The sequence below is a fragment of the Strigops habroptila genome, chromosome 1 (assembly GCF_004027225.2).
Source record: "Strigops habroptila isolate Jane chromosome 1, bStrHab1.2.pri, whole genome shotgun sequence".
NCBI classification, from domain to species: Eukaryota; Metazoa; Chordata; class Aves; order Psittaciformes; family Psittacidae; genus Strigops; species Strigops habroptila.
This window is the reverse complement of record NC_044277.2, coordinates 12,096,181-12,109,962: the sequence shown is the minus strand read 5'-3', so window position 1 is coordinate 12,109,962 and position 13,782 is coordinate 12,096,181. Positions and strand designations below refer to the sequence as shown.

The window sequence follows — 13,782 nt, the reverse complement described above, 5'->3', positions numbered from 1 at the left end:
GACACAAGAGCTACACGGGGTGAGGACAAACCCAACCTGCGTGAAAAAACTGTGTCACACGTGCCTCTGCGTACAGGCATGCACACAGGTATTCACAGTGCACCTCGGGCAGGGAGCCTTCCCACCCTGCTCTCCTCACCCTCACACACACACTCATACCAGCCGGCCTGGCTCCCCGGGGCGCTGTGCCTTGCACCCCGCTGCAAACTGCGCCTCTGTCCTGCTAATGACACAGCAGCTGAGCTGCCACAGGGACAACGTGACTCCGGGAGCTGCAAGCCTGGGAAGGGGAGAAAAAAAACACACAACCAACCAACCAGCCCTCAATGTGCACAATCAAGTGATGAGTGTTTGTATTTCTGATGCTTTGAGGCCAGCTCACAACCCTCCCTCCGCATAATATTCAGGATGTTTGGGAAGGGGTATTTTTCTTTTAATAGGATGGCGTAGTCACAAAGCTTTAAAGAAATGAGTGAATCGCCTATGGTAATAGCAACATACTATGAACGGGGTGCAGTGACGAAGTTCAAGCCTATTTTTAAGCCTGCCTGGTAGCATGTAGGTGCAGAAAAGAGCCCGTGCCCCCTTCTGCTGTTCTGGAGCTATGGACATGGCTGTTGTCTCTGTCCCAGTTCAACGTCAGAGTTGTTTTTGCTCCCTAGTGAATACTATGGGAAGACAGAGAAGCCTCGAGCTGTTTTGAAGATTATGCAACGATGCTTGGGAGCCTACCTGCTTTTGCTTGAGTGCTTTCCTCACTCACATCGCACAGGATGCGACACGAAGGGAAATACAACCGAATCGGACGGCCCTGGTAATTGGACTCGAATCCATCGTATGCCCTGGAGGTGAGGTGGGTACCTGTCAGATAAGCAATCTAATCAGTTTTGCTCTGGTGTTCTATCTGAAAACAGATTGTGGCTGAAGTACACCTCCACCTGAGAACTGAGCTTCGGGTTTTTTTAAAGATAATTGTACCAAGGGAATCGGGGAGTGTGAATTTGCCTGAGGTAATCAGATCTCTTTATTTTTATTCATAGTTGATTCGTTCAGCCGAGGTGATTTCACGCCACGATGCAGTGTCCAAACAAGGACCATTGCGCTGCCTACCCCATGCATATGCATGGTGCCTGCCCGGCAGATCTCCTGCGACAGAGAGCCATGAGCCACTCCAGACACTTGGGCAAGATAAGGAAAAGGCTGGAGGATATCAAGAGCCAGTCCTCGAAGCTGACAAAAGCGGATTTCAGCCACAATGAAAGCATAAGGTTAGCCACTGACGCCTTCCTGGATGGTGGGACAATGTCTTACCTGGAAACTTTAAATAAGGAGGGTGAGGTGGATTTCCTCTCCTCAGTGGAAGCTCAGTACATCAAGGATAATGCCAGGGAGTCCTATTATGCGGAGGAGTCCCTGGCCGCCGATGGGGCGGCAGCGCCGAAGCAGAATGATGCCAGGTCACTCCCTTCAGGGACCTACTTCCCCACCATTTCTGACAGCAGCGAGCCAGCTCTGCTGCACACATGGATTACAGCAGACAAGCCTTATTTAAAGGAAAAATCCACTGCCACTGTGTATTTCCAGACAGAGAAGAACAGCAACATCAGAGACATCATACGCCGGTACATCAACAAAACCACTCAGGTACGGAGAGAATTGCTGTTCCCTCTGCACCCAGTTGTCTTAAAAAAGATCATGTAAACAGGGTGTTTGGTCCGAGCCAGCCTGTTGCATTGTAGTATAGCTTTGCTCTAGAAAGTGGCTGTAAAGAGCCTGTTGTTGAACGCAGGCAGTGCTGCTTTTTTCTTGTGTAGTCACACCTACACCCTTTTATGTTGGTGACTTTAGGAAAAAAAAACATTCCCTCTTCTTTTAAACTCACATTAACGTGGCAGAGCAAATGTGCTGTAGAAAGGGCACCTGGGCTCTGTCCTCTCTTGTGCATCACCAGCAGGATGAGCTCCATCCAGTGATGAGAATTAAGCTAAAGTGAGCTGTGAGCCATTAGCAGTTGTTCATGTGAGATGTGGATGAAGGGGAGCCTGGAGAAGGGCATGTGTGTCTGGTGTGCCAGCAGCCATCCCCACAGAAAGGGAATTATTCAGGGAGAAGACCTTGCATCCATAATATGTTGTCAGTGTCACTAAAAATGCCATATGGGCTCCGTATAGAAACTGCAGTGTAACTTGGTACATGGGAAAGGTGCAGATGATGCCCCTGACAACAGACAGGTGATGGGGGGCTGCAGAGAGGTGCCAGATGCAAGCCAGGGTGTCCACATGTGGGGAAACCAGAAGCTAAGCAGCTGGAGGGGGGCAAAAAGCCTCTGCCATGTGTGTTCTGGCAGCTCCCCTGTTTTCCTAGGAAAAGCTATTTGACATTGCAGGGCTGTGTTTATGATCATCTGGGTGGTTTCCTCATGTATAAACTTGAGATGTCACTAACAGTTTTACAGGGGAATGGCCAGGAACAAACCCAGGCCGCAGGTCCCGCTGTCCGGCACAGGCTGCAGAGCCCACTGCAGTTACAAACTTTCACTGTGCTATTCTCCTGCAAGGGCAAGTGCTGGGTCTGATAATGAGGAGTGTAATGGCAGGGGAGAAGAATCCCCACTGGCAACTGCCCTGTCAAAGGCTACAAGTGCTCAGCACATCAGGGGTATTATAGATCAGTCATTTGAAGTTGCAGCATCAGAAAGATACAGCAGCAGGAGCAATGTCTCAGGAATAATAAAATAAGCATCAGGGCAAAGTATCAACCCAGGCTGATATTCTGTCCCAAGAGGGGAAAACTTGTAGGGAAAAAGGCGAGAAACGGAATATAAATCCATGGTTCACATGACCTTCTTAACCATCTCATTTACATTACAAGAGGGTGCCAGAGCAACACTTACAGCATAAATTTGGCAACTTCATTTTGAGTACAGTTTTTCAACTGAAGCATGTATTAATGAGTATCTGATATGGGCCCATCCCGGATAGCCTAGTATGTGGTATATCCATTAACAACTTAACTTACACAACAGAATAAACACTGTGTTTGTGGCTGATATCAAACTGCAAAGGACTGATGAGTGGTTACAATAATCTTAACACATTTGTGGAATAGGCACAAATCCTGAAATGAAATTCAGGCAAAAGCAGTGAGAAGTACTGCAAGTCAGAGAGGAAAGTCAGGTGCAGAAACACAAATTTGGAATAGCTCGTGCAAAAGCAGTGCTGGAGAGGGTGCTCTGGGGCTACAGTGAGGCTGGGTGCAGTCCTGTGCTGTTTAGAAAGACAAGGTGAATCAGCAGTAAGAGCGGATGTGAGATATTGGACATACTCATGCTGCTTACCTGGCCCTGGCAAGGCCCTTTCTGAAGCACCATGCTTTGGCAGCAGGAGAAAGGTGTGGGATCCTCAGCTCTCTGTGAATAATTTGGCTTGCCTGAACAGGATGCTGGCCACACAGGATGTGCTTGGTCTTGTAGCATTTCCATTGGTGATGAAGGGAATTAAGCTTGCTGGCAGGTGTAGGAAGAGGCTTTGGAGTAAGATTCAGTGCAGGCTGGAAGTAAACAGTAAGACAGATCTGCAAAGACACTGTAAAATTCATTTTGATTGAAGGTGATATCCTGTGAGTGCAATTATCAAGAGTTCCCTTTCAAATCAGTGGAGGAAAAGGCACCTTCTGAAGATAAGTCAGGCATTAGCTGGGCTGGATTGCTCTGGGGAGATGCCCTTTTCTATGGACAACAGTAGACATCAATGAAGACCACCAGCACCTTCAAAAGGCCATGCCCAACACTGAGCGTAGGGGCTGGAGTATGGAGGTGGGTTTATATCACATTTACAGTTCCCTGGATCCACACTGGCTGAAGGCTGTGCATTTAAGTAGCTGTCAGGGCTTTTTTGCCCAGTCCTTAGACTTTTACACACTGTCCTGCCAGTTGTGAATTGGGAAGCATGGATGCATGGCTCCATTGAAACAGTCAGTTTAAAGATCACTATTAGAAATACCAAAACCGAACAGACAGAGTTGTTGCAGTCCATCACCCCACTCAACAACAGAGTGGGGATTTAAAGCCAGGACCCTTCCAGGTGTAAGTCCTAACAGAAAGCGTCATGCAGTGATTCTTGCTAAATGCACGTGGCTCACAAAAGCTAGTCAGCCATTTGGCAGGGGCTGCAGTCTCTTATTTTAGCTACATCCTCATTATTCTCTGATTAGGGTTTCAATATTATCCCCAGTGCTTTAATCTCACCTGCAAATTCATGGGTCATGTTGTGTTTTACGATTAAAAGAGCTTAACTGGAGTGCGTAAGTTGCGTCTTATATTGGCTTTAGATGAGCAATAAAACAAAGCAGCAATGTGTCTCATCAGTTTCCTGATTCAGGCACTTAGGGAGAAAACCAGAAGAAATACCCTCAGAAGATGGCTGTTGGTGGTAGTATGATTTTCAACCAAATAAATGACATTTCAGGCAGCCATAAATGATGTAAATCAACTGTGGTAACGCCTCTGCTGCTTCTCCCTAGGTGCTAGCTATCGTGATGGATGTGTTCACAGACACTGAGATTTTCTGTGACCTCCTGGAGGCAGCCAACAAGCGCATGGTCTTTGTCTACCTGTTGCTGGATCACGGCAGTATCAATCTCTTCTCGGAGATGTGTGACAAGTTGCAAATTGCTGAGGATCTCTTCAAGGTACCGTGGCTCTGTGAAGCGATCAGGCTCAGGTTCAGCTGCACAACTTTAGGCACTCTGAGCTAGAAGCATGGTTATGGGAGGGTCAGTCCACCTTGTAATTAAAAGGGAGCGAGGGATTTCCAGAGGTAGTGTTAGTGCACCTAATTCCTCTCTGAGGAAGCCTCCATATTCCCACGGATGTTATAAGAAGGTAAAGCATTTCCATTAGGTGCTTAGATGAAACTGATCTGGGCCCTGAAGTCTTAAAACAGAGCTTAAGTCCCTGAGTAGAGCTGTCTAACATTATAACTAGTTGTCTAGCATTACAACTGCTTCTGTTTAATTACTGTGCAGTAGCTGTGGTCTGGCAGCCACTGGCAGCAGGCACACAAACCATTTTGCATGGCAGTACCTCGGCTGCACTATGTGGTTTCTGATAAAACATGAAGTCCTGTTTTAGAGATCATGCCTCAAATTTAGCTGGCGGTTAGCTTAGTCCACCTTCACCTCTGCCACAATCAATCATAGAATCCTGTCTGCCAGAGGGAACTGACCTTAAAAATAAACTTCCTAGGGACCATTTCAGTTGTTGCTTAGATGGTCTAGGGCACCTGTGGCATCTTTGTGGGGATGGCTGATGTCACAGAGGCAACAGACTTCTGGAACAGCAGCTGGAGAACAGGCAGTAGACCTGAGAGCATCTTACGTGCACCAGACACTTGTGTTTCAACAGCTGAATTCCACCCCAGATGTACAAAGAAACTGAAATTAATAAAACGTGCTCATAATAGTGTTTGCATGTCTGTAAACACCCGCTCCTTAGGAAGGACAAGCCTGTGCTGTGTATTGTAAGTATGCTACTACAATACACAGGCTTCGACAACGTGTGAGCCAAATCCTTGGTGCCACTCATTTACTAAGGCCCTGCAATGTGTTGTATGGACAGCAGAGTCAGGTCTGCGTGCCTGGCCTGCCTTAAATGCACTTGCTCAGGTACAGGGACAGTGCAGAGCATTGCATGGGCCTCTCCACTCACACATGTTCTTGCATCAGATCCTGCAGGACGGCATTCATCTGGGCTGCATCAGAAGAGCAGCACGTATGTCCTTGCAGGCCCGGGTGGATTGGAAGAGCAGAAGTATTGCTCTGCTGTATTGTGCCATAGCCAATGTAAAACAAGAAAGCTTACAGCTAGAGCAGCGTGTTGCTGGATTGTCAGCAGAGGTTGCAGACCATTCAGCTATGGACACGTCTCCTTTTGGTCAAGGTAGCATCAGTTATCACTACACAGCACAAGTTTATATTCCTCTTGAAAGAAGTAACCCTGGGGCAGAGGAGAGAGCTTGCCTGTGTTTCCTCTAGCCCCAAATCTTCAAATATAACATTAGAGAGACCATGAAGAACTCACAGCTGACATTGGGGAAGTGAAGAGCTAAGGGCAGTGGGGGGAAAGGGCCGTTTCCTTTGGATATTTCATATGAAAAAGAATGTCATTCGCTCCTTTCTCTTTATTTGCAGAACATTTCAGTCCGCAGCGTTACTGGAGAGGTTTACTGTGCCAAATCAGGCAGGAAATTCTCAGGACAAATACGAGAAAAATTCCTTATCTCTGACTGGAAATACGTGCTCTCTGGCTCTTACAGGTGAGACAAACCACTGCAGTTCGTGGCTGGCTGCTCTTTCATGATTTATAATATTCCTTCACACAAAAAAGTGCCGTGGAAGGTTTTGGATGGGTGAGGTTGGGTGTTTTTTGAACAAAACCCTGTCATGTTTTCAAATAGGTGCCATTTCTCAATAATCCATTTAACTTGCTTTAAAGCTGATGTTAGCTGTTTATGGAGCCTGGCATTTAATTTAAATGTTTAGAAACTGGAGTAAACAGCTGGTGCGTCCCTGGAGCAGCACTAGGAATGTGTGTAGCTCAATATTGTGTTTTCCTCATTGTTTGGGTCTTTGAATGCTGTGATCATGAGACATGATACATTTCCATCTCCCTCAGGATCTCTTAATGTAGCATATGTCACTCAGCTTATCTGAGGATTTGTTCTCCGTGTGACAAGTTTAGTGATTAAAGGTAAAACAGAAATACTTCAGAGATTTACTGTTTTGCCTTGTGTTCCAATAACAGGTAGGCGGCGTGTGTCTATGTGATTGTTGTACCTTCCCTTTTTGTTTCCTTAGTTTGTGAGCTGAGTCTCTAACTCTCCACTTTTGGGCTGCTACAATTATTTCAGGTAGAGGATGTAGCACCTTAGCAACAGGGTTTTAAATTCAGGTCCAAAATCCTCCGGTCAGGGAATTTCAGGAGACGGAGCTTGCATCAAATAAATGAAGTTCCTAAGCCCCGTGGCTACATAGATAAGCTTCACAAATGACTGTGTCCTAGAAATCCACATAAAAAAAAAAGACAAGAAGTGATTATTTAATTAAAAGGATGAGATTATCTTTTCTTAATCCCAGTGTATGATTTGGAAGCTTAAATGCCTCTAGTCTGATAAAACCACGGCACAGGAAGATGTCATAACTACAGTACCGAAGGGAAAGGTGAATATGTGGCATTAGCGCAGGCTGCAGGAGCTCAGCTGTCCAGAGGTGGGCATCCAGTTTGCGTCCAGTTTTCAAACGAACCATCAGACAAAATGAGTGAACATTCAGTGGTTTTTTATTGGCTGCTCTGTGGTTTTCTTGTTATTTCAGGTTTTTTTCAATCCCTCACCAAAAATGAGTGGAAATGCAACAGCAGATTTGGAGAGTAAAAGTAAGGGATTTGTGGGAGAAGGGGGCCAGAACAAGATCTATTTTCTTTGGCCAAGAAGCTTCCTTTTGGCTTCTCTTTCAAGCCTGAAAAAGAAAAACCCTCAAAGTCCTGTGCAGTCACTTCTACCATCCATTCTCTACTGCTGTTGCAGTATCTTCTAATCTCAAGAGTCCTGTCAAAGTACATAATCCCCTATCCAACAAGTAAGCTGAGATGGTGGTGAGGAACAAATCTATACACTGTTTAACTTCAGCATGCTCAGCACCAGTCTGCAGGTTCACATGGGTTATAGCTGGCTGTCAGTACATGGTATTTCTGTAGGCTTGCTAGCTCTCACTTTATCAATCTGAAAGTTTGCTGTTCTCCCTAAACCTTACCCACCAGCTGCTGCAGGTATGAACAAGAATGATGTTGAGCAAAACAGCCTCAAACTCTTCTGTAATGCATTTGTTGGAAATCGAACTGGAACAGATGTTAAAACTTAAACCAAAAGATCTTGAAACTAATACAACAGCGAATGTCCCCAGTGCTGTGCTCTGCATGACTTTGTAATAGCAGTGAGGGGAACAGGCTGAGGAAATAAAACAGCCCTTTAGGACACGCTGCCCTACAAGGGACCCTGGCTCACAGCCCAGGTGTCTGAGGACAAAATATATTTGCCCAATGGACAACGAAGAGGGCTGAAGCTGGCAACTAGTTAGAGGCAAAGGAAACACCACTGAGTCTGTGGCATCTCCTGCGCTGGAGTGGATTTTAAAACCACATTAAAAAGTCATTGCTTGGGCCAGTGTGGGTAAGCGTGGTCCTGCTGCACAGGGCAGACCAGAGCTGCGAAGCTTCTGAAGGCTGTTCCGCCCATGTCTCTGCACAAGTGCAGGCATGAGTGAGTGTTTTAAGTTACAGTTTTCCTCTGATTTTTAGTGGCAATGTCTGTGGTGTGGGGTTTGGATGCAGTGTTTCTTTTTGCTGCCTCTGTGTTACTCTACCCCATCCTATGATACCTGTTATTCCATTTTCTTTAATTAATTGAAGTTAGTGCATGAATTCAGCGCTCCTAAAGCAGGCAAAATGAGAGCAGCAGAAAGCACAGGACTTGATCCTCAGGGGCAACTGAGAACCTCCCCAGCCACCACTCTGAAAGCTGCAGAGGCTGGTATCCAACATCCAGCACCGGGGTGCTCTGCTGAAAGCCTCGGTTCAGATGGGGCAGGTTTCTCATCAGAGGTTATCCCACCAGCAGGCAACATTGATTAATTCAAACCTGAGCTCAGCTGGAAAACCCCATCCTTCAGTTTCAGGTTGAATGTGTGTAACTGCATGTTACTGTAGTGCTGTAGACACAAGGGATGGGAGCATCCCTAATAACTGCAGCTGCAGTAGCACAGAGGGGAAAAAACAAGTCCAGGGTAAATGGAGATTGGACAGGAGAGGTGGGATTTGATTCACACCATCATGAATGATAGGATCCAGGTTTGGGGACAAAAAGGAAAGGCAGCTGAGAAGTTATCTGTTAATGGCTGAATTTGTGATACAGTTTTGGCCCAAAGCAGGACCTCTTTGTGTTTTCCCGCCTTTCTGATGTGCTTCACTCAAAGAGGCCTGGTAGAGAAATGATCCTTCTCGGCAGATAGTGACAACGACAGACTTCTGTGGGCCCTTCCCAGAAAAGCACCTGGAATTGTAAACTAAGGAGCAAACCAGGGCCTAAAACCTAACCAGTGAATTCACTCCTCTTAAAATGAAGCCAGTGAAAACCTCTGAAGTCTTGATTTCAGGTTCTATTTTGTTCAGCAAAGAGCGCAGCATGTAAATTGCTGTGACTCACTACATGAAGTCCAAAGTTTGTCTAAAATCAGGCAGGTCTCACCTCGTTGCTTTGCAGCTGACCCATTGCCATCAATCCACGGAGAATTTTTGGGCTGTTGAACAGATCCAACTTTCTCTACTCACAAGGGTTACGGATAAGGTTGATGAGCCACAAATGGGTATCATCTGTCCAGTATCTGTCCAGTATCTTCCAGGTGGTCCAGGAAGTTACACTGCAAGTAAACTATCAAAATTGGGCTCAACAGGTTTTTTCCTTTGATTTTGTTGGGTTTTAAAAAGCCATCTGTAAGTGTAATTGATTTTAATTTCTCTCTAAATTTTCTTTTGTAAACTAGCTACAACTCTAGCACATCAAGTGTGAACCTGGCACTCCACACCTCAGCCCTTTCATGAGTTTGTAACCTTCAGCAAACATATCCCAGACTAATTGTGTGTGGTTTTGTATTTGGTCCTGGTTTATTATCTCCTGAACTGCCAGACGAAGGACATGCAGTGGTTTAGAGAGTGCTTCTTGGTGAATACAGGCAATGGGGAGCTGGCACAGCACATGTTAACCCCACAGCTGGGACTTAGCTTGCTGGGCTCTTCACCTTGGCTCCCAAGGTTTTGTCCGTATCTAGAATGATTAGAACGAAGTGGATGAGGAGAAGCTATATTCTAGTAACTTACTGTATATTTCCATGTCCAATCATAAAATGTTCAGTGTAGACTGTAGGGGAGCCTGGTGGCATTGAACTAGTGATTTCTTCACGCTTCCCCTTGCTCCTGAACCATCAGTATAAAACCAGTGTGTGCCCCAAACCCAACCCTGTGTAAGAATGCTCTGAATGGGCAGCTATAAATCCTCTGGCTTTGCTCCCTGAGCATCAGCTCAGGCTGTCAGCCCCACTGAGCTTCAGAGGCCTTTTGTCAAAACATGACAAGCACGAGATGTGAAGTGCACACACCTACAGCCAAATCCTCGTGCAAATCCAGCGTAGCTAATGAAGGCACGCAGGAATAACCTGGGCACAGTTTGGTAACACAGAATAACCTCAGGTTTGAAACACAGAGTAACCTCAGGTTTGAGTCAGGGCTGCTTTGTATCCTCTGCTGCACAGCTCGAGCCCCGTCAGCTCAGAGAGTAATTACATTTCATTCTCTCAACTGTGCTCATTTTATTGCTGCTGCTCTGACAAGGCAGCCTGCACAGCACAATCAAGCTGCCTTGTGGTTTGGTAAAAGAGCATGAATTTATGTTTGCCAAGTGGATTAGGGAGGCACATAAAAGAAAATTCATTTAAAAGCTGTGGTGTATCCTCACGTGTGTCTCTGGACTACCAGAATGAAAATGACTGCGGTGTTTCTCCCTTACTTTATGGCAAAGTAGTATTTTTATTGTTGGAAAGGCTGAAGGAAATGTTTATGATTTCATTTTCTCTGTAGTGAAGAAAATGAGCATTTGCCAGGTGTGGTGGTTTGTTCTGTGGGAGTGGGATGTAATGGGGAGGTTGGGTTTTATGGTTCTCTTGACCAATGCAGAAAAAGTATGGCAACATGACAACGAAGGGTGGTTATTTGCACTACTCTTTCTAACGCCAGTTTGGAGTGGGTGAGAGTTACACCTGGCACAGCACTCTGCAGGGAAGGTACAATATGTGTGTGTGCAGACAAGACACGGTAAGAGCTGACTTTAAGCATTGTGCATGGAAAAGAGGTACCCAAAAGTGGGGTCTGAACTCCTTTCCATGGATCAGACACCCAAACCTTGACGTTTAGTCCTGCAGTGCATCTGGATCACCGCTCGCTTTAGGAGGTTGTGTAACTTGCCAAGGTTTCTGGAAGGCTTAGAGGCAGCTGCAGTAACAAAGGTTGATCCGAGTCAAAGAGCACTGATGTGAACTGACCTGAAATTCAACTGTGACACCATCTTCATGCTGTGATTAGACAAGAACTTCAGCAGTAAGGCACATTTGCCTTTCGCACCACCCCTGCAGGGATCCCCAGTCCTTAGTGGCTGACGTTAACGCTGTCCCTTACCTTGTCCCTCCAGCTTCACGTGGTTGTGCGGCCAGGTTCACCGCAACCTCCTCTCCAAGTTCACGGGTCAAGTTGTGGAGCTGTTTGACGAAGAGTTCCGACACCTTTACGCGCTGTCCAAGCCCGTGAGGGGCCCGAAGACTCCACCAAGCACCATGCCCTTCCTGTTCAGCAGGAGCTGGGCCCCCCAGCGCAGCCTCCCCTGCAGCAACAAGGAAAGCACCAACACTTTGTCCGATCCCTTCAGCAGCCTCTCCGCTGGCAGCACCCACGAGAACGAGCAAAACCCAAGAACTCCCATCTTCAGCAACAACTTTGCCCCACAGTCACCTCTGCATAGAGTTAATTCCTTCCACAACTACGTCTCATTCACCCCCTCACCACCACAGAAGGCCATCCAGGCGAACTACTATCAGCCGCCCTATGTGGCTGATAACTCCGCAGTTCTATATAACAACATGAACGTTTACAGGCCTATAAGACTTAGACAAGAGGAAGCAAACATGACAGGGTTAAACTCACCTTGGAGATGCCTCTACCAAGGTAACCTGTTTGCATAATAACCACCTTGGTTTGAATTGCAAGTAAGCCTAGTGAGGACCTGTTTAGCAATCGCTCCTGTACTGATGAATATAGAAATTCTGTATAATACAAAATGAGGATGATTTTAAGCCTCCTGTTTTGTTTTGCTGCTTATGGATGCTTCGTTTCCCTAATTAAAAAGCCAAGCCTTGCTAATGTGTAAACCTTGGGCGCATCATGATCCCAGGAAGAACACATGTAAATAACGCTGCTCACAGTGCAACGCTGCTGCCGCCTACCCTCCGCCGTCAGTAGCGTACCTGTGTAGCAGTAGATTTAGCTGGTAACTGTTTTTCAGGTGGCCAGGCATGGGGTGAGACACAGTTTATTGCTGTGCATTTTAGCACTGGCATGAGGAGGCTGAAGGCTCGGTTACACACCAAACCAAGGCGGTGCTGGCAGCAGCAGTCTACTACCTCCGTGCTCATCTCATCTTGATTTTGGAGGACTCCTGAGGGCTGATGGGGAAGCCCAGTTTGTAGCTCTGCACTGGCTGAGGTACAGCAGCAAGCACGGCTCTTGACGAGGTTTTAGGACAAGGCCTGTGAACGCTGACATGGGCAGTTCAGGTTATGGAGGACATCTTGCAGCTCACTTCCACTCTGTGCCTTCAGCTCACTTTGTTACCACCTCCAATCCCACCAGCTCAGAGCAGTTTTCCTTATTGCAGAGTAGATGTCTAGACCCAGGCTGGAAAATGAAGCTGAGTGGAGAAGCAAAGTCCTACAAGTAACACACCAGGACTGAGTTAAATTCATTTAATAGCACATGGATATTAGAAATCCTCTCAATGGTCATTTGACTGAATGTTAAGTTAGAGATGAAAGTGCTTTATTTCAGAGTTCTTCGAGGTTTCTAATGTTTAAAGAGAAGCTGGGTAGTGCCCACTGACTGCAGTTACAGAGGGAGTTACAGAAGTTCAGCAGCTTGAAGCAAAACAGAGAAACTTTCTGCCAAATAATCCATGAAAACGAAGGAAGCTTCTCTAAGTGAAAGGCAAAAAACAGTAAGAAAATTCACGAAACAAAGGATTTCCACCTAAATCCCGTAGTTAGACGCCTCACATCTATTGATCTGTCAGTAGACTATTTTTTTAAACCTGCTTTATATCACCTTTCATCTGACTCCAACAGAAAACAGGAACCAAAACACATTTGCACATCTGGCCCATTTCCTCTCGCCTCTCACCTGCCCGAGAAGGAATGCGGTTACTGAGGCTGTGGTGATGGCTGTTGTATGCAGCAGCACGACCTCAGGTGAGGACAGTTTCTCATCCTTGGAAGAGCAATCATTTTGAAAGCACGACAGTAACGTTTGCAGAACATCATGAGAGGAACAGGATGGGCATGTCCTGCTCTAGCTTTGGTGTGCGTGGTTTTACCTCTGAGATCAATTGTTGGAGTCCAGAGTAACAATAAACTACTGCATATAGTTGTAAATTCTGTACATAGCAACACTTTTTAGATTCCTTGGGAAGAAGGGAAAGTTGATTTTCATTCCTGTGACAATTCTACTTCATTATCTAAATATGGCAAGCATTCAAATAAAAAAGACTTTCATTAAAATTCCTTTGAGAATCGTTTTGTTCCTTCATGTTCTCTTGACTCGTGCACCTCACTCTCTTCTCTTCCAAAAGCGAAAGGAGTTCCAGTCAGTCAGAGCCCAGGTGAAGAGGAAACATATTTTGTTTCTTCTGAAATCAACAGGAACAGAATTAAACAGTTGGGTTCCCTCGGCCTAATTAAGATTCTTCTTCTAAGCTCGGCTCAGTCACTGATCCCAGTGGCCCAGCTGGTGGTGGCACGGAGAAGGGTATGCGGAGAAGTTTGCAGACCACTGCTACTTAAGCCTTCATTTCCTCAGGCCGTGACCCATGAAATGCATGAAGGAGCTCTTCATCTCTGTGGGGCAGGATCATTTGC

General features: G+C 46.1%; 1 protein-coding gene across 1 annotated transcript; it reads left to right on the top strand.

Annotated features, from left to right (window-relative positions):
* The first annotated feature begins 1,146 nt into the window (after positions 1-1,146).
* On the top strand, positions 1,147-11,914 carry FAM83A (family with sequence similarity 83 member A). Its single transcript, XM_030480200.1, has 4 exons — positions 1,147-1,644; positions 4,522-4,689; positions 6,190-6,314; positions 11,292-11,914. The coding sequence occupies exons 1-4, from the start codon at positions 1,162-1,164 to the stop codon at positions 11,836-11,838; spliced, it is 1,323 nt and encodes a 440-aa protein (XP_030336060.1). The 5' UTR covers positions 1,147-1,161; the 3' UTR covers positions 11,839-11,914.
* The last annotated feature ends 1,868 nt before the right edge of the window (positions 11,915-13,782 follow it).